The 26700-nt window shown below is 42.7% G+C and overlaps 2 protein-coding genes across 2 annotated transcripts in view; both read right to left on the bottom strand.

The window, feature by feature from the left end:
- Positions 1 to 16688, bottom strand: part of pcnx1 (pecanex 1) — a 59283-nt gene extending 42595 nt beyond the window's left edge. Inside the window, 11 exon segments of the mRNA XM_034197916.1 lie at positions 480 to 609; positions 3275 to 3659; positions 3661 to 3724; positions 3726 to 4201; positions 4203 to 4367; positions 4369 to 4937; positions 5613 to 5678; positions 7284 to 7320; positions 8338 to 8443; positions 12578 to 12792; positions 16330 to 16688. Coding sequence (XP_034053807.1) covers positions 480 to 609; positions 3275 to 3659; positions 3661 to 3724; positions 3726 to 4201; positions 4203 to 4367; positions 4369 to 4937; positions 5613 to 5678; positions 7284 to 7320; positions 8338 to 8443; positions 12578 to 12792; positions 16330 to 16482 — 2366 coding nt within the window. The 5' untranslated portion in view covers positions 16483 to 16688.
- A 3274-nt stretch (positions 16689 to 19962) lies between these two features.
- Positions 19963 to 26700, bottom strand: part of med6 (mediator complex subunit 6) — a 7814-nt gene continuing 1076 nt past the window's right edge. Inside the window, exons 2-8 of the mRNA XM_034197973.1 lie at positions 25541 to 25700; positions 23946 to 24037; positions 22999 to 23081; positions 22807 to 22915; positions 22044 to 22159; positions 21903 to 21930; positions 19963 to 20951 (exon numbers count right to left, since the gene is read on the bottom strand). Of these exons, the coding sequence (XP_034053864.1) occupies positions 20821 to 20951; positions 21903 to 21930; positions 22044 to 22159; positions 22807 to 22915; positions 22999 to 23081; positions 23946 to 24037; positions 25541 to 25700 (719 nt within the window). The 3' untranslated portion in view covers positions 19963 to 20820. The remainder of the gene's footprint in view (positions 20952 to 21902; positions 21931 to 22043; positions 22160 to 22806; positions 22916 to 22998; positions 23082 to 23945; positions 24038 to 25540; positions 25701 to 26700) is intronic.

The raw sequence follows: 26700 nt of genomic DNA, 5'->3' as shown, positions 1-26700 counted from the left end.
TTTATGTGGCCCGCAAGAGCTTGCAAAGAATATAATATACAATTGGTGTAATTGTTGAATATTTACTTTCAATTATTTGCCCTCGACTTCTGCTTTCAGGCGTAGTTATTTAGGAAGATATTACCAGAACTGATAATAATCCAATGCAGGGCCAACAATGTAATATAATACATTATTTACATATGTATATATTTATATATAATTAACATTACAACCGGCCCTTTGAGTGCAACCATAATGCTGATGTGGCCCGGGGTGAAATTGAGTTTGACAGCCCTGCTTTAGAGTTTTATAAGGACTCCATTCTTTGATCCGAGCTCAAAATGTAGGAATTTAGGACATTAGACGGTTTGATAAGAGGATGAAAGGAGGAAAGACATCACATGCAGAGAGGAGGCGGGCTCCAATGAGAGATAACGTCCTGCTTCATGTCATGCACTGTAGCAGATGGATGTGGTTTGGCTCCATGCACGGCGTACCTGAGAGGAGATCCAATGAGCGAGGAGGGGGGGGTGGGGTTACTTCCTGCGTTGTGCCGCCGCCGCACAGCCTGCCGACGAAACGTGCTACGCTCACGCCGAAATATGACCGTCTCCTCGCTGCCCGGGGCTGTCAGTGAGAGACATCAGGGCCGGTCAGAGGGAGAGCTTTATGTGCATGAGGTGGTGTTTCCCATATGTTACAAGACATAGCATTAGCATGGAGCGACTCACTGGCAACAAAAGGAAGTCGTCCGCTAAAACATGACTGACAGAACAACACTAAACTACACTGTAACCTCTTTTGCATATTACACCCATCCGTCTCCCCTCTTCATTTCCTGTCTCTCACGTCATTATCAAATACATATATATACTGAAACATACGTCTGAAAAAGCCCCAGAAGAGATCAAGGAAAAAGGTTATTAGCAATGATTCAACACATTACAACAAATTGGTTGAAAGATGATAACCTCTACATAGAAGGATCTAGTAAATGAAGTAAACAAAAATAAGCATGAGAATATCTTTGAGGGGAAATGGTTGGGATTTACCCTGCGGCTCCATTGAGTACTAATGAAAGATATATCCATTATCTGTATACTATCATTTGAATTAATTATCATATTTGTACCTACCCAATCCCATGCATGCAAAGATAAAAAAGGTCTAAAAAGGGACACATTTACCAGAAAAAAAGATACGCAGCTTTCAAAGCGAGACTTCTAACTTCTGCTGGACAGTTTCCACGTTGGCCACGAATGGAAACAAAGAAAATGAAACACTTCATTTCTACAAGATCCTCTTACAGCAGGACCATCAAATGTTTGGGAGATGAAAAAAAACTTGTTTCTCTAAAAGATCTGAAGTCACAGTCTTGCTCGATTCATTGAACAGGAGGGTTTTTCCTGCTGCAGCTGTACTTGGTCTGGTAGCTCATCTTGGTGGCTAATGTTTGCAGACTGTAAACAGATATTGCTGCCTCACTGATGCCATCGAGTCAGCCTGCTGCTCTTCTCTACTGATGCCATCGAGTCAGCCTGCTGCTCTTCTCTACTGATGCTTCTGTTCCACCTTTACATTTACCCTGACCGCCTAGTGCCTACTGTCATAGAGTGGTGTAGTGATGACGTGTAGGCCGACCCGAAAAGTAAACTGCGCATGGGTTCCCTCGACAAAAAATATTGTATAAAATAAGATCTGTGGAAAACGAACCGGTTTGATAAATGCACGTTTTGTTCAGCCGGAAATCTCCACATGTCTACCATACTTTTTCAAATGTTGGAATCAGAAATCTATCGATCAGAAATCTATCGATCAGATTTAAGATTTGAAAATGATGCTCACATCTATACATTAGCTCGTTATCATAACAATACCAGATGTTGTGAGGAGTGCCATTCAAAGTCCAGCAATTTCCCCCCAACAACCACGACTGACGACTTCGAGTCGAGTCAAAGGAAGTACAAATACTAATCAATGCTTCACTAGCTTCTACTTCTAATGAGATCCCCTATAGGGAAGTGACTGTGACCTTGATTGCTTTGGGACCCACAGACAGAAGTAATCAAACACTGATCACATGATATATTGATAGCCAACATGACATGCCAAGACATATCCTGCATCATGATTCGTATCCCAGGAGGAGCACACACTCTCAGAAAGCTGAGAAACACTCAACAGAACACATGTCCACAACGACATACAGGAGCCAGAGGAAACAGTGTGTGTGTGTGTGTGTGTGTGTGTGTGTGTGTGTGTGTGTGTGTGTGTGTGTGTGTGTGTGTGTGTGTGTGTGTGTGTGTGTGTGTGTGTGTGTGTGTGTGTGTGTGGCTCAGTCAGTATGGGCTTGGACTGTGAGCCGTAGGGTCGCTGGTTCAAGTCCCCGACCAGACCTAAATATGGAGTGTGGACTGCTACTTGGAGAGGTCCCAGTTCACCTCCTGCCCTGCCCTGGTGCCCTTGAGCAAGGCACCGGACACCCCCCTTCCCCGGGCGCTGTACAATAGCTGCCCTCTGCTCCTAGTACTAGACTCCTGGTACTAGGATGGGTTAAAAGCAGAGAACACATTTCACTGTGTGCTCTGCATGTGAGACCATTAAAGGAGGGTTTCATCCCTCCATATTCTATTCTATAAGAGAGCTGCTGTTTGCCTAACCTCGGCACAAAGCACACACATGCCGTCATGCTAACCCTGATCTACAACTGTAACTCCATGGAAACTCCCCATGGTTACACTGAGCGAGCGAGGCAGACAATCTCTTCTGCAGACACACACATCACACACACTCAAAAAAGTCTGGAGGATTACACCCAAAAAACTCGATGCAGTCAGTGCTCCCCTCATGCTCTTGCAAAACAGACAGGAAGCAGCTCTCCCATAAAGTGAGCATGACGTATGCTATCCAATTAAAAAGTGCTACAAAGAATGAAACAGTCCGAACCCGCAGAGCAAGCAAAAAAACAAAAGCAGACTAAAAATAGAGCTTATATTCTGTCTGGGATCATTTCAGTGTTCAACAGTTCTGCTGATAATTCACTAAATAGTGCGTATGTCTAAACAAGTGGGATCATCCGCAATGTTATTAAGGATGCACCGATACTGAGGTTTGCCGTGTTGACCATCAGCTTACCAAAAATAACAGGTAACTATGAATCAACATACTGTGTCAACAGACAACAGTAGTAGTAAAGCAGACAGGATGTGTGTGTGAGAGCTGTGTGTTTGTGTGTGTGTGTGTGTGTGTGTGTGTGTGTGTGTGTGTGTGTGTGTGTGTGTGTGTCACGTACCCCGCAGGGCAGCAGCAGCGTCCTGAGGCTCAGAGAAGACCGCCTGATTGGGCAGACTGTTTCTGGAGCGAGTGACTGACTCCAGCTGGGAGGCCCGGCCCAGCAGGGAGGCTGCGTCCAGGACTTCCCCTTCTTTGGCTTCCAGGTCCGACTTGGAGGTGGTGAGGGGCCGGGGCCCCGCTGGGGCTCCGAGATGGACGGGGTCATTAAGGCAGGCGGCCGTACCGCTGTCCAGACTCAGCACCCGGGCGTGGGTTTTGGCACTGCCTGCGCTGGGGGTCCGGCGGGAGGTGCGCCGCCTCCCGTCAGGCCGAACTCCTGCCTCAGAACCCGCCGCAGACTTTACTCTGGAGGAGGGGGGGTGGTGCTTGGCCCTCAGGGCCCGGGTAGCAGCCCTCGGGGGAGTGGCAGGAGTGGGAGGTGCTGGAGGAGCTGTCCGTGCTGAGGTGGGGTGGAGCGCAGACTGGAGGCACAACTGAGTTCACTCTGATCCGAGTCCTCATCCCCCCCCGCAGGAAACCCAGCACTACAAGGCTTGGCCCCGCCGCGCAGCGACATGTAGTCGCGGTGCCGGCTGGCGTCGAAGCTGCTCGCTCTCTTCTTCCCCATCCGCCGGCGCCCGCTGCGCCCGGTGGAGAGGGAGGAGGTCCTCTGGACGGGGCTGGCAGCCTGAGGCTGGCTGTCGTCCTTCAGCTGCTCCGTGTCAGCAGCTCCTGTGGAGCCGTCAGCACTGGTCCTGATGCCGGGCTCCTCCAGCGGCTCCTGAGCCGGAGCGGGCGGAGTGTCGGCGGGCGGTTTGGCCGTCAGCTCGTTGGCGTGGGGGTTCTTGTTGGCCTCCCTGGAGGGGATGGTGCTGCAGAGGCTGGAGGTCCGGCCGCCTGACGGAGCAGACACCGTGTCCCCTCGGTCTCGCGCTCGCTCGTCCCCCCGACAGCGACAGCAGGCTCTCCACGTGGGTGGAGCTGGTCTGCTCGCTGTGGAAGCTGCTGACGGTGCTGTTGGTGTCCCGGTCGGTGCCGCTGCAGTAGCTCTCAGTGGAGCCGCTGCTGCGGGTGCTCAGGCTCCTCAGGCTCTCAGCGCTGCGCTCCCCCCCGCTGAGACTTCCCCCCCCCACCTGAGCCTTTCACACCCCCTCCCACCTCCACCTGGTACAGCCCCGAGCTGCCCTCCCCCGCCTCTCTGGAGGCGGAGCGGGCCACTCTGCGTGGCTCTTTTTGTCTGTAACACTCCACCCCAGAGGTGGAGGCCACGGCCTGGTCCTGCTGGTACAGCCGCTCCCCCCCCTCCCTCACACACACCCCCGTCCTGTGAGTCCTGGCCGCCTCCAGCTCACACACGGGGTCCAGGCCCCCCCTCCTGGGCGGAGGGTACAGGGCAAAGTCTGGCAGACACGGGTCGGGGAAGGCAGAGCCGGCGGAGCTGGAGGTCCGAGGGAGACCCCGGGACCGGAGCTCCTTCCTGTAGCTCTGTGACTGCAGGGAGGCGTGAGGGGGGGGCTCGGCCTCACAAGAGGAGTGGGACAGGCTGAAGTGATAAGCAGCAGAGGAGCAGAGGTCAGCAGCTTCCCGGGACAGCTCAGAGGGACAGAGGGAGGTGGAGGGCTGCAGCGAGGCGAAGGAGTCGTTGGCGACAAGGCAGTACATCTTAGTGTCCGACAGGAGGTCTGCAGGGACACCGAGAGAAGGACATTAAAGTCAGCACCGTCATTTTAGTTTTATTTGAATGAGAAAAAAGATTAAATAAAAAAAATAAAAACACAATACACAATTCAAGCTAATAGATTTAGCAGGGAAGAGAAGGGCAGAGAGGAGAGGAACAGAGACAGAGCGGTCACTCTTCATGTGACACATAGTGACAGCTGAGGCCACAGAAACACTGCAGTGTGTCTGAAATGGCAGACGTGAAAAATGCAATCTTACTAAATTTGACTCTGATCCCGCAGGCCCTCACTTCACTGAGAGGAAACCCCCACCAGTGCTGCAGCGCGGTGAGTGTGAATCACTTTAAAGCTACAGAAGATCGTCCTGATCGGCCACATTAAGTAAGTGTGTGTGTGTGTGTGTGTGTGTGTGTGTGTGTGTGTGTGTGTGTGTGTGTGTGTGTGTGTGTACATTTATCAGCAGGCATATTTTATGGTATCTATCATTTTTTATTTATTAGTTGTTGAATAAAAGTTGGTTATAAACAGAAATAATGATATATATATTTGTAATATCAGCCATAGCAATCTGCTATATTTTCAGTCAATGGCAGAGAATATTTGTTCAATGCGACCTCTGCATTATAACCTGCAGCCGGGTACACAGAAAGCTTTTTGTTTGTTTGTTTGTTTGTTTACCATGGTCGTGGCTGCAGCTCTCCACCAGAGTCAGACTGATGTCATCTGAAGTCTTTCCCACATCTCCTGCGAACATCGGAAGAAAGCAATCAAGCAATCATTATTAATGCGACCACAATCCCTGGGCCCCACACACAACCGCCTGCAGAGGATGACCCTGCCTGCTTCTCAGAATCACTCCTTCTGAGAGGTGCTCCTAGATATTCTGGGTGGATCCTGCAAGATACGGAACTGTTGCCTTCAACCACTGTTCCTCAAAGTTACTCACTGTGATGGACAGTCTGAGTGAAGGAAAGAAGATTGAAAAGCGTAACCCAAGCAGAGCTTTTGTCCCACCTCAGACCACTTCCTGTCTTTAAAAACATCCAGCTGATTAGAAAGTCATGGAACAGCCTCTCTGAATGATTCAGCCACCTTCCTCGAACACTGAGGACAAGCGACCTGAAGATTAATTATTGTCCCTGTTTTCTAATAGTCTTCCTGGAGAATGCCTCACATGACGGGTCTTACAGTGTCTACATTTTGTTTAAAGCTCAGCAGTGCCAGTCGTAATCGGCCTCATCGTGGTGTGACTGCTGAGGTCACAGTCCTGCTGAGTCAGGCTCTCTCTGCAGCGGGGGTGATCATGGTCAGGGAGGTGGTGATCCCGCAGAAAATGTGTTTGCATCGCAGGGTCACAGGAGAGTTTAAAGCTGACCAGGGATGTGTCTTACAGGTCTTTAACAGGCACAGAGGACAACTATTTAGAACACATTAAAAAGGGACACGCCACCCCAAAATCAAGAATACATATTTTGTCTCTCACCTGTAGCGCTATTTATCAATCTAGATTTTGTTGGTGTGAGTTGCTGATCTTCGATATAAAGGAACTAGAGGACAGAAAGACTGGTTGCTGTTCCCTCTCCTGTAGCGTGTGCTATAGTTTCTAAACATGTAAATGTTCTGCAAAGGCTCAAATGCCTGTGTTCCCTTTAAGTATAAATTAGGGACGCTCCGATCACCAATTTTGGGGCCGATCGCCGGAATCAGTATCGGCCGATACCGATCGCCGATCCGATCGAGTGGGCGGGGCCTATGGGGATCTTCCATTTAAAGTGATGTTTAAAACTCAGTTAAAGGGGCTCATTCACTGGAGCTTCCACAAACAACAACTATTATTACATTCAAATGAAGTACATTATTCAAGTTTACATTAACTTTGGATAACAACACGGGAGAAATGACAGCCTGTCAGTATCGTCTCATGCAGCTCACTGATCCAGTAATGACTGAGTGACCCGACAGTGAAGAATAAACATATGTATAACTAGTTTAGTTCCAGATGTAGATAAAATAGCTAAGTGTGTTAGGTCTAACTCTTAGTGTGTGTGTTGCTCCGCTCACCGGTCCGTCACAGCGGGTGGAGCTGCAGGATTTCTGCTTCACACACGTTGCATACCGCTATTTTATTGTCTTTTTGGAAACCTTAAAATACTGCCAGACCAGTGAAGCCATTTTGGAGAGCTTGTTTTGCCGCGCAGAGAAAAGTGTCATGTATTTTACGTCATGTGATCGGCTCTCCTGATCGGCCTTTATAGAGAGCACCGATCGATCGGCCGAGTGAGTATCGGCCGATATCGACCGGCGGGCGATCGATCGGAGCATCCCTAGTATAAATGGAATCATATTTACCTTTGGCTACTGTTGATCTCCCATGAGTGGAAGCAATCTGAAATGTGAACAAAAAGATGAGTCAAGCCAGGAATCTGACACAGCGTGTGATCATTACAACATATTTAAGGAGTGTGTGTAGTTCAAACAGCCGCTCCTCCTCACTGTCATCACTGAGGAGAGTTGTGGCCTCTCTCTGCTCAGCACTCAGCAGCTGAGCATGTGGGGGGATCAGCGGCTCGAGGACAAACGGTCCAGAGAGGAGCAGCACCCGCGGGATCCAGAGGTTAAAAACATCTCCGAATAAAACGGCTTCATAACTTTGAATATTCACGGCACACACACACACACACACCACACACACACACACACCACACACACACCACACACACACACACACACACACACACACACACACACACACACACACACACACACCACACACACACACCACACACACACACACACACACACACACCACACACACACACACACACACACACACACACACACACACACACACACACACACACACACACACACACACACACACACACACACACACACACACACCACACACACACACACACACACACACACACCCACACACACACACACACACACACACACACACACACACACACACACACACACACCACACACACACACACACACACACACACACACACACACACACACACACACACCACACACACACACACACACACACACACACACACACACACACACACACACACACACACACACACACAGTGAACTGATTCTTTCATCAGGTAAATGTTTTTGTTAAAGTTAAATTAACTGAAGCCATACTTTGTTTGTTGAACACAAACCAAATATAAAGCCATCTGCTAAATAAATAAAAATATATCACCTACGGCTTTGAGACTTTAAAGTTGCAATGATGGGAGAAAAACATGTATATTCCTAAAATCCTACCTTCCACGTCTTGTTTTTATTGTTCAAGGCATTTTAATAACAATTAAGGCCTTATCTTTTTGGATGAATGAATGCTATTCATGCAGTATGGTCAGTGTGCAGCAGACTCTGTTACCTGCTGGTTGGACTCCAGCCCGATGTAGGAGTTCCTGGAGCTGCAGTCCACAGGAGGGGTCTCCTGTCTGATGAAGTCTGACATCTCAATGCCCCCTCCAGGGTCCCTGCACACACACACACAGACTTGAGTTAGCAGAAGGCACAATACACACCCCCTCTTAAATCTGAATGCATGGTACAGCCATTTAATATGTTGAGATGATTTAGCTGTTTAAAAAAGGTCCCATGACATGCTTTTCTGGTTATTACCCGTCCCCTATGTAGCTTATGTAACGGTCTGCAGGGTCACAAACCCTCAAAGTACACCCTGTAGCGAGTAAAACTCTAACACAGAAAAGACGTGTCTATGCTGCCCCAGAACGCCTCGTTGAGATTTTTCCATTGTTTTCTTCCGGGGAAGGTTCACGTCACTACGTCCAAATGGACCAATTGGTCAAAATGGACCAATCCACACACACACACACTCAGGCTGAGCTCCGCGGAGCACCGGACCCCTCAGACCCCACGCAGCAACCAGGAAATGACACCAGTAATCCAGCTCACACTGTCCGCTCCTCGAGCCTCAAAGGGCGGAGCAGCGAGCCCCGCAACGTCCCGCCAACACGGCACCCAGACCCCACGCAGCATTCTCATCTGTTTGTCCTTACTGGTGTCATTTCCTGGTTGCTAACTAACGCCATTGTAACACCTAATCACTGATGTTCCGCTATAACAGTGAAGGACTCATCAGAACAGAGTGGGTGAGCTGACCAATCAGATTCACAGGGAGGGGGGGGGGGGGGGGGGCAGGAGCTCCAACAAGCCGTTTAGGACAGAGAGGGAGTACACATACTATACAGAGCTGCTGTGAGAAACCAATGTGAGTTTGGAACATTGAACAATGTAAATCTATTCTAGTAGACCTCAACAATGGAAATATGATCAGTAGAAATGGCCATGACATGGGACCTTTAATGTCATTAATGTAAGGTAAAGTAATAAATAAGGCACATTTTAGACAAAAGGCCAATCAGATGGTTTACAATCAGCATTAACGCACAAAACAAATGAAAGAAACCAACGACAGTAAAAAGAGGATCTGTATCCTCGTATATAAAACGGTTTTTAGGCAGGAATATCTCTGCAGCTCCACAGTACTTTATTTGAAATAATATAAACGCATATTTAGCCTTTAACAAAAATGGTGCTTCCTGTGTCTTTAAATGATTTTGGGAAAAGCAACGATGATCAGAAAAACATTTTTAGCCTTGATTTGAAAAAACGTCTTCAATCCGTACACATGACTAAAAAGACATCAAAAACAGGACCATATTTCAAATCCTTTATAAGCTTCTGGGAATCCAGTGAAGGCCCAAAAACCGATTTCCTGCGCTCTATTTTTAGCCTGGACTTGCTTGTTTAACCAGCCGGTATGTCGAAAGCAAAAACGTTGCCAAGGATTGTCTATAAATCATTTCCATATGCCAAGAAGACGTTTCACAACGGGTCAAACCACAACACAAACTCTCCCAAAAGAGTAAAACACACCTCCATCAGCCTCGCTGGGCTCAGTGTAAACTCTAACAGCTGGAATGCAGATCCAGATGTGCGGCGCGGCTGCAGAGCACGCTCTCTCAGGATATCACTCCCTCAGGAATGTGAGTCAGAGTCATGGGCAGAGAAACCCTGAAAAACCTCTCTGGCTTGTGTTGGTCTGAATGAGGGCTTCACCTCTTCATCAAAACATATGATGCACTTTTTGATGGGACAGTAGATATAGTTTAATGGGGAGTAATAGTAATAGTACATAATCACTGTTATTTTGGTCCTAATTGAGATGACGGTAATTTAATATGATCACTCACTGACTTTGAAAACATCTTGCATTCATTATCTATCTTATCCTTTTTATATAATTCAACAGAAATTTTAAAAAGATAATGTGAAAGTATATTTATTAGGGATGTAACGATACCAAAAACTCACGGTACGATATTTATCGCGATATTGAAAAATAAAGAAAAAATATGTGAAGCATTTTAGTAGATAGTAGTATTTTAAAGTGTCAACAATATAATAATCAGACCCTGCAATAGAATAAATCAAGTTTCAGTTTAGTTTTTCAAGTAACTCAACTCTAACTCACTCACTCACTCAGCGTCATCAAGGTTATCTTTTAGGAATATGAGCATGTCCACATTTCCAGGTAGAAGCTGGGATGTTTGGGCGTTTACAAAATCCCCTGCTGTGGAAACAAACTCTCTTGCTTGGTACTGATGTTGCTGGGACAGAGAGATATGCTTTGGGCAGTGGGTCAAACTGTGCATTGTCTCTCCACCTCTTCAAAAGCAATACAGTTTTTGCCAAGAAGGTGAGGCTTATTGACAGAGTTATAATTATACTGTTGGTACGTGTCCATGTCTCTAGGTATGTACATGTAGCCCTGTAAATACCATGTCCTTTTGTGTTATCTGTTGTGTTTTATGTTCATGTTGTAACCTACTTGCTGCCATGTTGGACAGGTCTCCCTTGAAAAAGAGATTGAATAAAGGTTCAAAAATATATATATATATAAAAAATATATATTATTAAAAAACATATATATATTTTTTTTTAAATCGCAGTATATTTTGTCAGTCTCACGACGGTATTGAGACATTTATTTACTGCGATATCGCGATATTCGATATATCGTTACATCCCTAATATTTATTTAATAAAATAATGTATAGTTTAAAGGGGACCTATCATAGAAAATGAACTTTGTGATGTCTTTTATACATAAACATGTGTCCCCGGTGTGTCAGGGAACTCACGCAGCGTCAGAAAATAAAACCCTCTCTCTTTTCCTCCGTACCCAAATCTCTAAAAACGGGGAACAACGGAGCTGATCCAGATTTGCGTCCGATATGACGTAATATCTGAAAGGTGGACCCACGGCCCAATCAGAAACGTTGCTATCAGAAACAATGCCCGACTGTTTTGGACGTAATATGGTCGGTTCATGTTTACATTAGCATCGCTAACACTCAGAGCTAACCTGTACTGGAGAGCATGTGTGTGAAGAAGCAGGAAGTAAAAAGGAACTCACCTTGTGGTATAACCGGCAAGAGAGAAAGCCTTTGAGCTCCAAACTGTTTCAGAGAGAATCCTTGATGATCCATGATATGGCGTTTCATCACGGCAGCATTTAGTTTAGACAGTAGCTGCCGGGTCCCGCACGAGCTCAGACCCCTCCTTTTTTATTTTAAAGCTTTATACCCCACTTTTGAAACAGGAAGTAAAATAGAGGGATATGAGGCATGGCTAGAATGGGTTTGGTATTTTGAGCAAAACCCTAAAAATAGCACGATAGGTGACCTTTAATTATAAATGAATAACTTCAAAAATAATGAAAATAAAATCTACTGTAGAAACTACTAAACATAAATATATAAAATAACAAATAAATGATACCACAATAAAATTGGATGAAATATGTTGTACTGCTGTAAAAAAACTCTTTAAAATATCTTAAACTATATTCAGAGAGGATTTAACCACAAGACTGAATCTAGCACAATCAATTTAACTGATTATCATATTTTCATAATCGCTTGATGTCAAAATGAAAAGTGAAGATAAAATGAATCACCCAGCCCGCTCGATTTAAATTACTTCATCAACTTGTGTAATTCATTGTACGCTGTTATTCTTCATCCAAGCTTAACATAACCATCAAACTAATGATGTTACTAAAAACCCTAATCAAAGCAGAATCAGCACTTATTTAACTGTCAATATTCTTGACTTTATTAAGCAATGATCTTGTGATGCATTTAAAACAAAATGCTCAACAACACAAGTGTTAGCACCAGCCATTATGGAGGCAAATTAGGTCACTCGGAAATAACTGATCAGTTTCCAAGACAATTATCCCAGGGCTGAGAAACACCGTTTTCAGTGATATATGTATCTGGTGCAGGCAGGCTCTGTCTCCCTTGATCTGAAGCCTTTAAAGCGATGTATTGATTCTCCTTGTAGCAACCTGTCCTCTCACCACCCGGGAGCCTGACCTTTGACCTGTGCGCTGATAAGAACCTCAGATCACCTCTAAATGACTCCTTCTCCACCACCACGCGACTCTTCCCCATCATTGATCAGGAAGCGTGACGTGAGGAAGCTCAACCACACCACTTCCTCTGAGTCACACTCCCCCCTGACCCCACCCCCCCCCACACATCTCCTCCTCCGTGGGGGTGAGTAAGACGTGGACTCACCCCGGGCCATTGCTGTCCTCTCGGCGGGTGACTCCCCCGTCGTTGGCCCCCTCCGTGCCTCCTCTGCTGCCCTGGGTTTCCTTGGCCTGGTGCTCCACCACCTCCCCCTCGTCCAGGGCATGGTGGAGGCGGAAGTTCACCGTCTTCAGCAGCAGGAACATGGCGGCGATGACTCCGCAGTAGATTCCCACGATCGCCATGGTTGGTTTCAGGGCCTGGCATTAAGAAAAGAAGCAGGAGTGAGTTTAGAGTATCTGATATTGCAGAAGGAGCTGGACTGTACTTTGTCTGTCGTTTCATCGAATTTTGCACACTTTTTATGGTATTTTAGGAATTGAAATGTTCTTGGATAATATTTCTGTTTCTTCTCATAGTATGTTTCTCTAATATTGATAGTATTTTTCTCTAGATTTATGTTTCTCTTACATATTCTCCATCATGCCAATGTCTTTTTCTTCCAATTCTTATTTTTGTTTCTTCTACATATTTTTTAAAGTAATTTGTTTCTATGAGTATTGTGTTTTTAAAAAACGCCTTTTGAAGAAGCCCCTCAGACGTTCATTAAATGACATTTTGTCCCAAAAAAAACAAGACAGCAGGTAGTCAGTTTAATATCAATCGATCAACATGTTGCTGCTGCTGCATCTGTTTACACGTATTAAAGCAGCCGCAGCTCTCTAACCTGTGGCTCCATATGAACCGCAGAGCTGAGTATTCCACTCCAGGAATAGATCGGAAACCACAGGACGTTTCAACCATCAGCTCCTCAATATAGAGGTTAGCATGCTTATAGCAGAGCGTTTCCTGACACGGAGGACGGGAGGCGTTTTAGAAAGATTCACTGACACGACCTGTAGTCATGAAATATTTGACAAACACATATAAAAACGTGCAAGTGGACTAATATCATTTATAAATAGGTGTCGGGTCCTGACACAGTTAGAGGGCGAGCTAACACCAGGGGTCACGGGTAACATTTATTAAAGTACTGTACTAAAATTAAACTAGAGAAGACTTGTACTTGAGTAATGATATACTTTATACTTCTACTCAACTACATTTAAAAAGGGAAATTATTAACTTTACTCCACTACATTTATTTTAAGGCTTTAGTTACTTTTCAAATCAAGATTGTCTATTTTAAAACGATCTTTTAACATAATGTATCTCTGCTGGAATAACTGTTTGAGGGTCAAATATGGTCTATCAGGAATGTATTGTCTACAACCGTAAAATGATACTTGATGCAATCACATTAATTATATAATAATTTCATATAAAAAGGACCTGATTTCATATGGTAAAATATCACATAAAGCGGAAATGTTTTCTGCACTGACTACTTTTACTTTAGATACTCTATGTACATTTTGCTGACAATACTTCTCTACTATTACTTAGGTGGGACTTTAGATGTAGGACTTGTAATGTACTTTCCTATTAATGTTTAGGAACGTTAACTTAAGTACAGCATCCGAATACTTCCACCACCAATTTACAGGGTATGCAGGAATCCTGAAGTCAGATGTAATACCTTTTAAGACCCTTTCCATACATTTTAAGACCTCATCGCCACTTGGAGTTTTAACCGGTTACCTTGGCGACACACTTTACCTCACATTGACTTTATACAGTATTGATTGTCCTTCCTCCTTATCTTCCAACCATTTGGACGCACACTTGCATTTCCCCATAACGATGTTGTTTAACAACCGGCGTAAACGGAGCTTCGCGCTATCAAGCAGTGAGCGTGCGATGTCCTGTTCAGATGACGTCAAACCCAACGGGATGCCATCAATAAACTACAGAATCACACTGCCCACCTACGCAATGATTACATTCAGGCAGACTGTAGAACACAACCTCTTTGGACCATTTATATACTTATTGAAAACAAGCTACAAAATGTAATACCTTGGGAAATGCCGTTTAATACTTTTTAATAGCCTTCATTTCCGCTAAATTGATTTATCAACTTTTAATACTTTTTAAGACCCCGTGGACCCCCTGAATGTGCCAGAGTAAACACAAAGCTTCAGAAAACCAGCAGAGACACATTGTGACAAAGGGAGTGAGCAAAAAGCCATTAAGTGCGACTTCATGGATAATAAAAATGACAGATTACTGTGACATCTATCAGCTGAGCTCCTGCTCTCACAGCTGGTGAGGCTTCTGAAAGACTGGAGATACCACAAATCACTACCGACAGGAGGACAACAAGGAGATAGAAACGGGGGGGGGGATTAAATTCACTGATTACAGCCTGCCACACACACAAGCTAATGAACTGGTACAAATGCTAAGGCTTCCTAACTGCATCACTGTGATAAAACCCACACAAAACCTACAGACATTAGGGAAGCCTGCTCAGTGGATATATTTATAAAGGAAGTTAAAAACATATGTTTACTTTAGCATTTCAGGAAGCTAACACCTGCTCTCTGATGCATCTTAAACTGTCCCCTGATGTAGTGTTATTATCATTATTAACATCATCCCATGGCTCCCATTATTTCGAGTTGTAATCACAATGTGAATTTGCACTATCCTCCTTTGAATGCACTATTATATTATATTACATTTTAATGTATGCAATATTCTATGTCTTTACTCAGCTTATTAAATATTGTCTTTAATTGGTAACTGTATTCTATGTGGTATACATGTTCTGTGGTTATTTGTATGTATGTCAATACTCTACTGTGAAACACATTGGACACCAGTTCTTGTATGAAAGGTGCTATAAAGAAAGCTTATTATTACACTTTAAAATGGAGCAGGTAATTAATTTAAACACATTTCTGACAAAAAATGTTTGCGTTTTTTCAACAAAAGCTTTTGGTTTTATAACACATTGCAGTGTTGTTTATGAGGTGTTAGTTCTCTACTGTGAAGCACTGTATAAAATGTGCTATACAATAAAAGCTTAATATTATTATGGTCCAACCTGGAGGATGACACACTTTAAGAAGGGAGCAGCTAACACATTTTTGACACATGAATCACGTTTTTCAGCATTTCATTTACAGACACTTTTGGTTTTATAACATATTTTGAGTGAATCATTAATATGTGTGGTTTTGTCAGTTTAAAGAAACGTTACATTGTCTTTGCTCCAGATAATAGCCAGACTCCGACCGTTGGTACAACCAAACAGACACTGTTCAGTCAACAGTCACAACAAAACACCAATAAAGGACGTTTTAAAATGCCAAGAGTGAGAAGCTATTAATTCAAATACATTTTTGACACATGAATAGCGTTTTCAGGGTTTATTTAACACAAGCTTTTGGTTTTATTCGACATTTTGATTGTAGTGTTAAATTAAAACTGTTGTATTCTATGTGATATACATTTTCTGTGACTATTTTATGAGATGTAAATTCTCTACTGTGAAGTGCTGTAAAAAAGCTTATTATTATTATTATTATTATGTTCCAATCTATCATGTGGATGGTACACTTTACAAAGGGAGCAGCTAATTAATTTAAACAATGTTTTGACACAGGAATAACGTTTTTCAGCGTTTTATTTTAAAAAGCTTTTGGTTTTATAACACATTTAGAGTATAGTTATAATATTCCCTGTCGTTTTGTCAGTTTAAAGAGACGTTACATTGTCCCTGCTCCAGATAATAGCCAGACTCCGACCGTTACAACAATCTAACGGACACTCAACGGTCGCAGCAGAAACAAAACAAATGGAGGTTTTAAAATGAGGTTTAGGGGAGGTCTTAAAGAGGTTTCTCTCACCATGTAGAGGATGAAAGGGAAGCACAGCAGGAACAGCCAGATGTACAGATGTAACGCATTGACGAAGGTGTTTTGATCGGGGTCGTAGTACCATCCTCCGGTGACTGAAGCCCAGACCCCCTGCCTCAGGATCTGCAGAGTCTGAGACCCCATGTTCGGTTATCCCGACCGACGGAACTACCTGGAGGTGACCGGGCTAGTGATCGGTGAACATGGCTGTGTTTTCAGACAGTGGCCTGAGAATCCCCCATGTAGCAGCAGCCATCTTCTCCTAGCTGCCAGCTGGGGCTCTGTTCGGTCCTCCAGCGAGTAGACAGCTATCCCACCACGCCCTGCGAGACGCTTCTTCTTCGTGGTATCCGGGAGTAGAAGAAGAAGAAGCTACGGTCCAAAGCGAAGTCCGCTGGAAGTGCGCCACACGTTGAAGCTGATTTATGGAATGGCTTAGTGGCCAAACAGTGGTACTACAATTGCCGTGACCTCATTTTGGCCCCTAAAGACTTTTGTGCAAATGAAAATCTGAGAATGTTTCCCCTAAAAATCTGAGAATCCTGACTTTTTCCTCAGAATACCTTTTATTTATTTATTCTGAAATAAAAACATATTTATTTTTCTTCTGAAAATCTCAGAATCTTGACTTTTCCACAGATTTCTGAAAAAAATATAATTTGTCTAAAATATGAAAATATGTTTTTCTGATAATTTTTTTCTGAACTCTCACTTAAATAAAACATATTTTCTTTTCATTTTTCTGAAAAAAATAAAATAAATGCATATCTCAGAATCCTGACTTTTCTCAGAATTCTGAAAAATAGCTTATCTTTTGGAAACGTCTGTCCGTCCTGGGAGAGTGATCCCTCCTCTGTTGCTCTCCCTGAGGTTTCTCCCATTTTTCCCTTTAAGGAAGTTTTTCCTTGTACGATGTGAGGTTGTCGTATTGTCATACTGATATTCTGTACTGTGAAGTCCACTGAGACAAATGTAACATTTGTGATATTGGGCTATATAAATAAACATTGATTGATTGATGATTGATTGATGATTGAAATAATAACATGTTTATTTTATTCAGATTTTATTTTTCCAGAAATGTTTTTCAGAAACCTGACTTTTTCCCAGATAGATATAGATTTTTTTTTATATAGAAAATTATATAGAATTCCGACTCAATTCATTTCTTCTGATATATAAAAAAATATATATATATTAAATGAATCTTTCATGAACATCTCAGAATCCTGACTTTTTTCTCAGAATTCTGATGTAAAAAAATATGGATATTTTCAGATTTTTCCCCCCTGAAAATCTCAAAATTCTGACTGCGCAGCACGAACACTTGTTTTGTCCTTATTTCAATCATTAGGCCAGGGTCTAAAAGTTGTTTAATGCGCTAAAACAGTGATATTCTTTCTCTCCCCATTCATCTGACTAATACATTATCATTACACCTGGGTAAAACAGAGTCCATTCTCTTCGGTTCGAAACATAATCTCAGCAAATCCGACGATTTCTCAGTTGCAGTGGGCGACATTATTGTCACAAGTAAGAAGGAAATTACATACCTAGGATCTATTCTTGAGGCAAACCTCTCCTGTGACAAAATGGCATCCAATGTAATAAAAAAAGTCAATCAAAGAACTAGATTCCTATACCGGATCTCCTCTCTGGTAAACAAAAACACCCTGAAAACTCTGGCAGGAGCACTCATTCAAGGGTACTATGACTATGCTTGCACGTCATGGTACCATAGCACCTCCAAGGCGCTAAAAATAAAACTTCAAACATCGCAAAATAAACTGGTCAGACTACTGCTTGACCTTTCATCTAGAACCCACCTCACCTCTGCCCACTTTGACAACCTAGGATGGCTTAGAGTACACGACAGAGTACAGCTACTTGCAATGGGCCTGGTCTACAAGATCCACTACACCTCTATGGTACCCATGTACATGTCAAAATTCTTCCCAAAGGTCAAGGAATACCATGATCATAACACCAGAGGGAGCTCCACAAATCATGTGAAACCCAGATTTGGCACAAAAAAGGGGGAATACACGTTTCGCAATTATGCCACATCAAGGTGGAACGCTCTTCCCACAACTGTAAAGGAAAGTAAAACTATACTTACCTTCAAAACCTCTCTTAAAGAGCACCTTCGGGGGAGAGCATTGCAAAACTGGCCCCGGTAATGGTACAAATCTCAACCTGTCGTTCAATGGACAGCTTCCCCCCCCCCCCCCCCCCCATCTATGTATATACTCGCATTTTAGACTCTGTTACTAACTGTATATCTGTAGACTTGGTATGTCTTAAATGTCCGGTTAGGATGTATTAGAACGAAATCTAAAATGAAAATTGTAAATAAGCAATCTGTATGTAAAAAACCACCTGTATGTAAATTGTAAATAAGCAATCTGTATGTAAAAAACCACCTGTATGTAAATTGTAAATAAGCCATCTGTATGTCAAATATGTCTTATATGTCTTAAATGACATGATGAATTGGAAATGGGGGACCCTGATGTAAACAAGACGAAAGTCTTTCTCTGGTCTGCATCCCCTTAACAATTGTATGTTTTGAGCTGTACTGTACTGTACCCAATATACAAGCTGTTGATAAACTTTTCAATCAATCAATCAATCACTCAGAGCATAGGGCTTATTTTATCTGACTGAGCCGAGAGCGGTGGATCGGAGACGGGGCTTAAGGGAAACTCAACTGCGCATGCTCCGTGGGCCCGCATACGGGTACTTTTGCTCTTCATGCGCCACCGAGCAGCTCTCATAGGAATTAACCGGAATGAACGGAGTAAAAATTATAATATTCACCACTTTTCCAATGCCCATTCTTTTCCTTGAATTAATATTTCCTCAATGACGTTTGACTTTACCATGAGTACAATTGCACACGTAAAAAAAAATCATGAAATAAAACATGTCTTTAAGGTTATCTGTTCATATATAAACAAAGGGCGCCCACTATTGGTCATACTGTCTCATTTTAAACTTAGCTTCTGCTCAATTTATAACCTTTTGTAGTCTTGCATGAAATACAAAATAAAGGAATAAAAGTGATATAAACCTGTATTATATAATGTTCATTTTCAAGTAGAAAGTTCTGTATCAAAAAACGTACTTAAGTAAAAGTACAAAAGTAGCCTATACAAGTCAAATTAATTGTCAAAATAAATGTAGAGAAATGGATAGGATGAACTTCTAACATACAGCATTGCTTAGTTATCTCCCTCTTTTTGTTGCCTGCTTATTTTCCCTAAATTAAGATTTGTTTTGTGACGTTTTACTTAAACATTACTAGGAAGACAGACAGCAAAAGTGTATACAAATAAAAAGTAACATTTTGGCAATTGAGACTTTGGAGAAAATATGAACAAATGGTGACATCTGCGCCTTATACTCCCCCATTTATCTACTGGTCATACTGTCCCATTTTAATTTGTCCACATTTTCTGTTAAACTTAGACTTTTTGTAATCTTAGTTAAAAAGACAAAACCATCAGTGTTGAAAGCACTCACATTCTGAAGAAATACAATATATTTTAAATGATATTTTGTCCAAATCATGATAAGGAAAAATCTATAAAAAAAAACATTAGAGACAAATACTCAACCAACAAACAGTAAGTGATATATTTTAATACAAAAACACAAAAGTATTCCTTACAAAAAACTGAGGAAAGTGTCTGAAATCAAAGAGAGGTGACGAGTCAGATAACATGATGCGTTCTGACATCACCCTGTGTCAGTAAACCGACACTGATGCTGACGTCAGCTTATCAGCAAGAAAACCTCATCCTTAGTGAATTCTGCTAAATGCCTGCTGACATCAGGCACTCAACCCGTTAGTAGCACAGCTCAAAACTCATCACATGCACAGGACTCATGTTACAGAGTTAACGTAGTTCTGGCACTGAGAGAAGCTGCCTTTTGTTTCGGTCTAGGTACAAGATGTGTTCGGCCTACCAGATCTGTTCGGGGTCCGTTACGCTTATCAATGATGTGACAATGACAATCTGTGTCAGGAAAGTGAAGTGTTAATTAAGGAATGTTAATGAAGAACTGAAATGCATATAATAGAAAGTTAATATGTAGCATATCCCTCTGAAATATGGTCTTAGACTTTACTGATGATTTCGAATTTATAAGAACATAAGACACAGTTCCACTAACATACATTCACTGTCGATTGTTAGTTTTTAATATTCTTTGCGGAATTTGGCCGTGTAAAATGTCCTCTTGGGTTGCTGTACAGCCAATGCGTGACGTCATTGGTAAGCGTAACGGACCCCGAACAGATCTGGTAGGCCGAACACATCTGGTACCTACACCGGTTCATTCTGAGCCACAACTGATCAAATGAGTAGAGGGTCTTGCATATATGGAGAGGAAACAAAAATACTCCTGAGCTGTGGTTTCAGTTAGTGCTGTACGACTTTCCTTTCTGTATATTCCCAGAGTAATACGAGTATCTCCTCACTGCAGCCTGGCTCTCTTCTCTGGGGGGGGCTTGCTGGGTGGAGCGGGGGCCGAGGACTTGGTGGCCGGTTCTCTCTCCTCTTGTTTAACAGCCTCTGCCGGGGGTTCAGGCTCCTTCTTCACCTCAACTGCAAAATAAAAGCATGAACTAAGAGGAAACTCATGGATTGTTCCAGCTCTAATTTCACATGAAAATGTACTTTTAAATTAAATCTTAATGTAAAGACAACATTTCCTAGTTATGCACAGACCCAAAGTTAAAGGTGGGGTAGGTAATTTTGGAGAAACCGGCTCGAGTGCGCTAGAATTTGAAAATACACAACCAGAACCAGAACTGCCCTCCTCCAACACACACAAACGCGCACATGACCAATGAGGGCACGAGATAAGTTTGTGCACAGATGGAAGGCTGACAGGCAGGTAGGCCATCCAGTTACTTTAGCCGGGCCGGCTCAGATGAATGGTCGTGCTTTTTACAGCGCCACGGCTTCCACAGATGACATTTGTTTATGGATTTTTTGTCAAAGCACTTCAGATATTCGTTGCTATCGGGATGTTAAGAGCATTCCATGGAATATAACAAAAAGTATATCTCGAGCCGGTTTCTCAAACTTACCTACCCCACCTTTAAGAGTAAATATACCACAAACAAAATCAAACTGGCTTTTGACCAAAGAGAACATCTAAAGCAAAATCACCAATTTGGATAAGGTCAGTCATCAGGTCTGGAAGATATTATTTTAATTAAATCAGCTTTCTCTGAATATAATTCTTCACTGCATGACTTGCCTTGCAGTTTTTGAAATTGTATGAAATATGGATTAAAGGCTAGTGACTTATCCGACCGGCCCACCTCGGTACCGCAAGTAAATACCGCTAGTAAATTGTCGACGGGGGGGGGGGTCCTAGTGACTTATCCGACCGGCCCACATCGCCCAACCGGCCCATCGGGAATCGTCCTGAACGTCCCAATGGCCAGTCCGCCCCTGCATTCAATGTTACACACTGATGTCCACGGACTGATACTTATTAATGTCACTTTGTGATCTGAGTATATACAGCAATGTTGAGGTTCATACCTGGAATGGGCTTCTCCCCAGGCTTAGGCTGAAATCACAGGGGAAAACATTAAGTGATTTCAAAAGATAAGACAAAGAAGATTTAACATGAATAATAGAAATATACTAGTAGTTGTAGTTTTGAGTCGGTGTAACGTGTACCTGGTAGAACGTGGGTGGAAACTTTGACCTGAGGTCCAGCAGCAACGTGTCCACACGATGCCTCTGGAACAGCGAGCTCGCTTCCTCCTTCTTCTTAGTCTTGGGTTTATTTTTCTCTGTAGAAAAGAGTTATCCCATATTCAACATAATAAACATGAACTTCCTATAAACATTTCAAGATTGCAGGACGCCATAGCTCTGGCTCTTGAAGACTTCCCTATCTGCTATTTCACTACATTTCCAGATCAGGGTATATGCAGGAATCTTGAAGTCACATGTAAGACCTTTTAAGACCCTTTCCATACATTTTAAGACCTCATCGCCACTTGGAGTTTTAACCGGTTACCTTGGCGACACACTTCACCTCACATTGACTATATACAGTATTGATTGTCCTTCCTCCTTATCTTCCAACCATTTGGACGCAGACTTGCATTTCCCCATAACGATGTTGCTTAGCAACCGGCGTAAACGGATCTTCGCGCTATCAAGCAGTGAGCGTGCGACGTCCTGTTCAGACGACGTCAAATCCAACGGGATGCCATCAATAAACTACAGAATCACACTACACACCTACGCAATGATTACATTCAGGCAGACTGTAGAATACAACCTCTCTGGACCATTTATATACTTATTGAAAACAAGCTACAAAATGTAATACCTTGGGAAATGTCGTTTAATACTTAATTGATTGATCAACTTTTAATACTTTTTAAGACCCCGCGGACACCCTGAATATTGTAAATTAACTCAACCGAACCTCTCTCCTCCTGATCCTTGAAGTGCCACCAGTATCCCTTGGATGGATGATAGCGGCAGTACGACATGGCCTCATCAAAAGCAGACTGGATTCCATGGACAGCAGAGAGCTGAAACAGAGGGGGTTCATGTTACATCATTTAAATGTTATTCATGAAAAGCATTTCTGACACTCAGTTCAAAGAGTCCTCACCGCTCTGGAGCTGATAACGGTCCCCAGGTCGGGGGCCTGATACACCACTCCTGCTATGATGTAGTAGTCAGCCAAGGGAATGTCTGGAGGATGGAAAGAGAGGAATTATCTTAAGAAATAAGCTCCAGTGCTATGTTATTTAAATGTATGTACTTATTTTAACGAGAACCATGCATACAAATACATTCATTTCAGAAAAGAGAAGGGATGATTTATGCCAGAGTTGAGCTAATGGCGAATTTCCATCTGCAGTCCTTAGGTTCTTATGTGTGTGTGACAGATTTCTTGTGACAGCCATGAGTATAAGCAAACACAATTCCTTGTATATGTACACCAACTTTGAAATAAACCAGATTCATGTTCTGAATCTAATATACAGTACATGTATACATATAATATACAGTACACATCTCTGCGGTCCTGCCTGACTCTCATCATACTGCTTCCCTGATGGCTCCCACAGGACTGTTGAGATCCTCGTGGATTCTTCTTCTTATTATTATTACAGACACATGCATTTCCTAACATTCGGTCTATATGCTGTAAAATGTATTATCTTTTCAATTTACACACGGCATCTATTGCACGTCTGTCCGTCCTGGGAGAGGGATCCCTGCTCTGTTGCTCTCCCTGAGGTTTCTCCCATGTTCCCTTTAAACTGTGGGTTTTCTCCGGAAGTTTTTCCTTGTACGATGAGAGGGTCTAAGGACAGAGGGTCTAAGGACAGAGGGTCTAAGGACAGAGGGTGTCATATTGTCATACTGATATTCTGTACAAACTGTCCTGTTGTATTTGCTGTAAAGTGTCCTTATTGTAAAGTATTTTTACTGTATGTACAGCATACGGCTCGACCAAAAATCGTTTTAAAAATGGGCTATATAAATAAAACTTGATTTGATGTTCTTTTTTCTCTGCCGGACCGACATCAGTAGCGTTCAGATGCTCACCTTGTGTTGGTGACTGCCTCTGTTGTTTCCGGATGATATAAAGGATTGGCTCCTGAGCGTGAAGAAGAATGTACTCCACCCCCACCATCTGGCTGAAATGAGACAGAAACAAATGTTTGCTTGGAGGAGGTCACTCAGTACAACAAAGTGATGCTCTGTACTGGAAACATATTTCTCACCTTTAAAACCAAACAATTACATCTGTGTGTTTTTATTTGGATTTAGATTCTGCATGATAATTCATTTGCATGCATCTCACAATACACTCAGTAATCATTGTACTGGTAAAACACTAATCTCAACTGTTTTTCATCAATATATCACAGGTCTCAGATACTGTATATACAGAGCCTGTCTCTGATTGGCTGAAACACCAAACAGATCATTGCAGCATTACCCATAATCCCCTCTGTTTCAGCCCTGTTTCCAAAGTGCTGATTCTCTGTCTGTTACTTTAGATGAAAATAAGGAGCCCCTCCCCACGCCCCTCTGAGAGAGATTTGGTTACAAAGAACTCAATGGTGCTCTAGGAGGAGATTCAGGTGATAAGGGGGGGGGTTACCTTGGTTGCTGATTGGCTAATGGTTACACAAGACAAAACATCGTTATGACATCATAAAGTGGCCAAAATCTGATCAGCTCATTTTCAGACAGGTTTTTATAGAAATGGATCAAAAAGAGAGAGAATCTTTGTTCCTGAAACTTTCAGAGTCTCTTTCCACAGAGGGGACACATGTTGATGTAGAAGAGACATGAAGAAGAGGGGACACATGTTGATGTAGAAGAGACATGAAGAAGAGGGGACACATGTTGATGTAGAAGAGACATGAAGAAGAGGGGACACATGTTGATGTAGAAGAGACATGAAGAAGAGGGGACACATGTTGATGTAGAAGAGACATGAAGAAGAGGGGACACATGTTGATGTAGAAGAGACATGAAGAAGAGGGGACACATGTTGATGTAGAAGAGACATGGAGAAGAGGGGACACATGTTGATGTAGAAGAGACATGAGAAGAGGGGACACATGTTGATGTAGAAGAGACATGAAGAAGAGGGGACACATGTTGATGTAGAAGAGACATGAAGAAGAGGGGACATATGTTGATGTAGAAGAGACATGGAGAAGAGGGGACACATGTTGATGTAGAAGAGACATGAAGAAGAGGGGACACATGTTGATGTAGAAGAGACATGAAGAAGAGGGGACACATGTTGATGTAGAAGAGACATGAAGAAGAGGGGACACATGCTGATGTAGAAGAGACATGAAGAAGAGGGGACACATGTTGATGTAGAAGAGACATGAAGAAGAGGGGACACATGTTGATGTGGAAGAGACATGAAGAAGAGGGGACACATGTTGATGTAGAAGAGACATGAAGAAGAGGGGACACATGTTGATGAAGAAGAGACATGAAGAAGAGGGGACACATGTTGATGTAGAAGAGACATGGAGAAGAGGGGACACATGTTGATGTAGAAGAGACATGAAGAAGAGGATTTTGCATATGAGGTGAGCTTTAATTTATGTTTTATTATGTGGAACTATTTTCCAAGTCGCACCAAATTGCAGAGTTTAAGATGAACTTACTTCAGATGTTCCAGAGTGAGCCGCTGCATCTTCACCACCTCGTTGTTACAGGTGCGGTCGTAGAAGGGGTTACTCCTCTCAGAGAAGTAGTCCAGAACATTTCCAGGGTTCAGAATCGGCACCCAGCCGCTGTCCACCCAGGAAATCCCAAGGAGGTTGTCTGCAAATCAATAGAAAAATGTAACTAATGTTCTAAGTCAGTTTAATACAATCACATTGGTTTCATGTGACAGATCATTTCAGGCATGGATGGATCAGGCACTTATGTTATTCATCATAATCACTGCCTCAGGTTATAATGTTTTTTAAAGTATTTCAAACAGCTTCAATCAGGACTATTACAAAAGGGCTTTGGGCTAAATCACTAATTATATACACCATGTATTTCATCTGTTTTATTGAAGTTGGTTAGTCAATATTTAAAAATGGATGCAATGTATGATTCTTCTCTTGCAATAGTGTGAAGATTCATTTCTAGATTCAACTTTTTGTCCATAAATAGTCAGAAAATACAACATTTCCATCACATTTTTATCAAAGTCCATTTTGGTCCCAAAGATATTCACTTTGATATAGAGAGGCGAAGTCCCTCCCTTTCAGGGGAGCTCCATGGGACCTTACTTCGGGGAAAGTATGTATTGAAGTCAATGGAGAGAAAAAGATTATCTTTCGATCCCGTTTGAATTGTGCCACGAATTACACATATGATGTTTGTCAATCTAAAAGATAATTTTGCAATTCAAAAAAATTAAAATGTGTCGTAAAACTGTGAAGTAACACTTTGTTTGTGTGAAACCGCTCAATGAACTACATCTCCCGTCTCGCACCACACACCAAGACGGCCGTCACGTTGAAACATTTCACTTCTTTCTCTCAGAATGAGGCGGAAAGTATTAAAAGAGGTGAAAATCACTCCAAGTCTGGGCACGTTGAGAGCTGTACACACACACAAGGGGAGTTAGTCGGTTCCTAAGAGCCAGCATGCGGGACCGGGACTCTGGGATTTGTAGTCTTTCTAGTTGCGTATTTTTCATAGTCTTATATTTCAACAGTTTTACGACAAACTGAGACTTTTTTGACATGGAAATAATTTTTTAAATTGACAAACATCATGTGTGTAATTCATGGCACAATTCAAGCTGGATCGAAAGATAATCTTT

Source organism: Gymnodraco acuticeps, unplaced genomic scaffold, assembly GCF_902827175.1.
Source record: "Gymnodraco acuticeps unplaced genomic scaffold, fGymAcu1.1, whole genome shotgun sequence".
Classification (NCBI taxonomy): domain Eukaryota; kingdom Metazoa; phylum Chordata; class Actinopteri; order Perciformes; family Bathydraconidae; genus Gymnodraco; species Gymnodraco acuticeps.
Note: the sequence above shows the minus strand (reverse complement) of the source record. Positions and strands in the feature narration are given on the sequence as shown.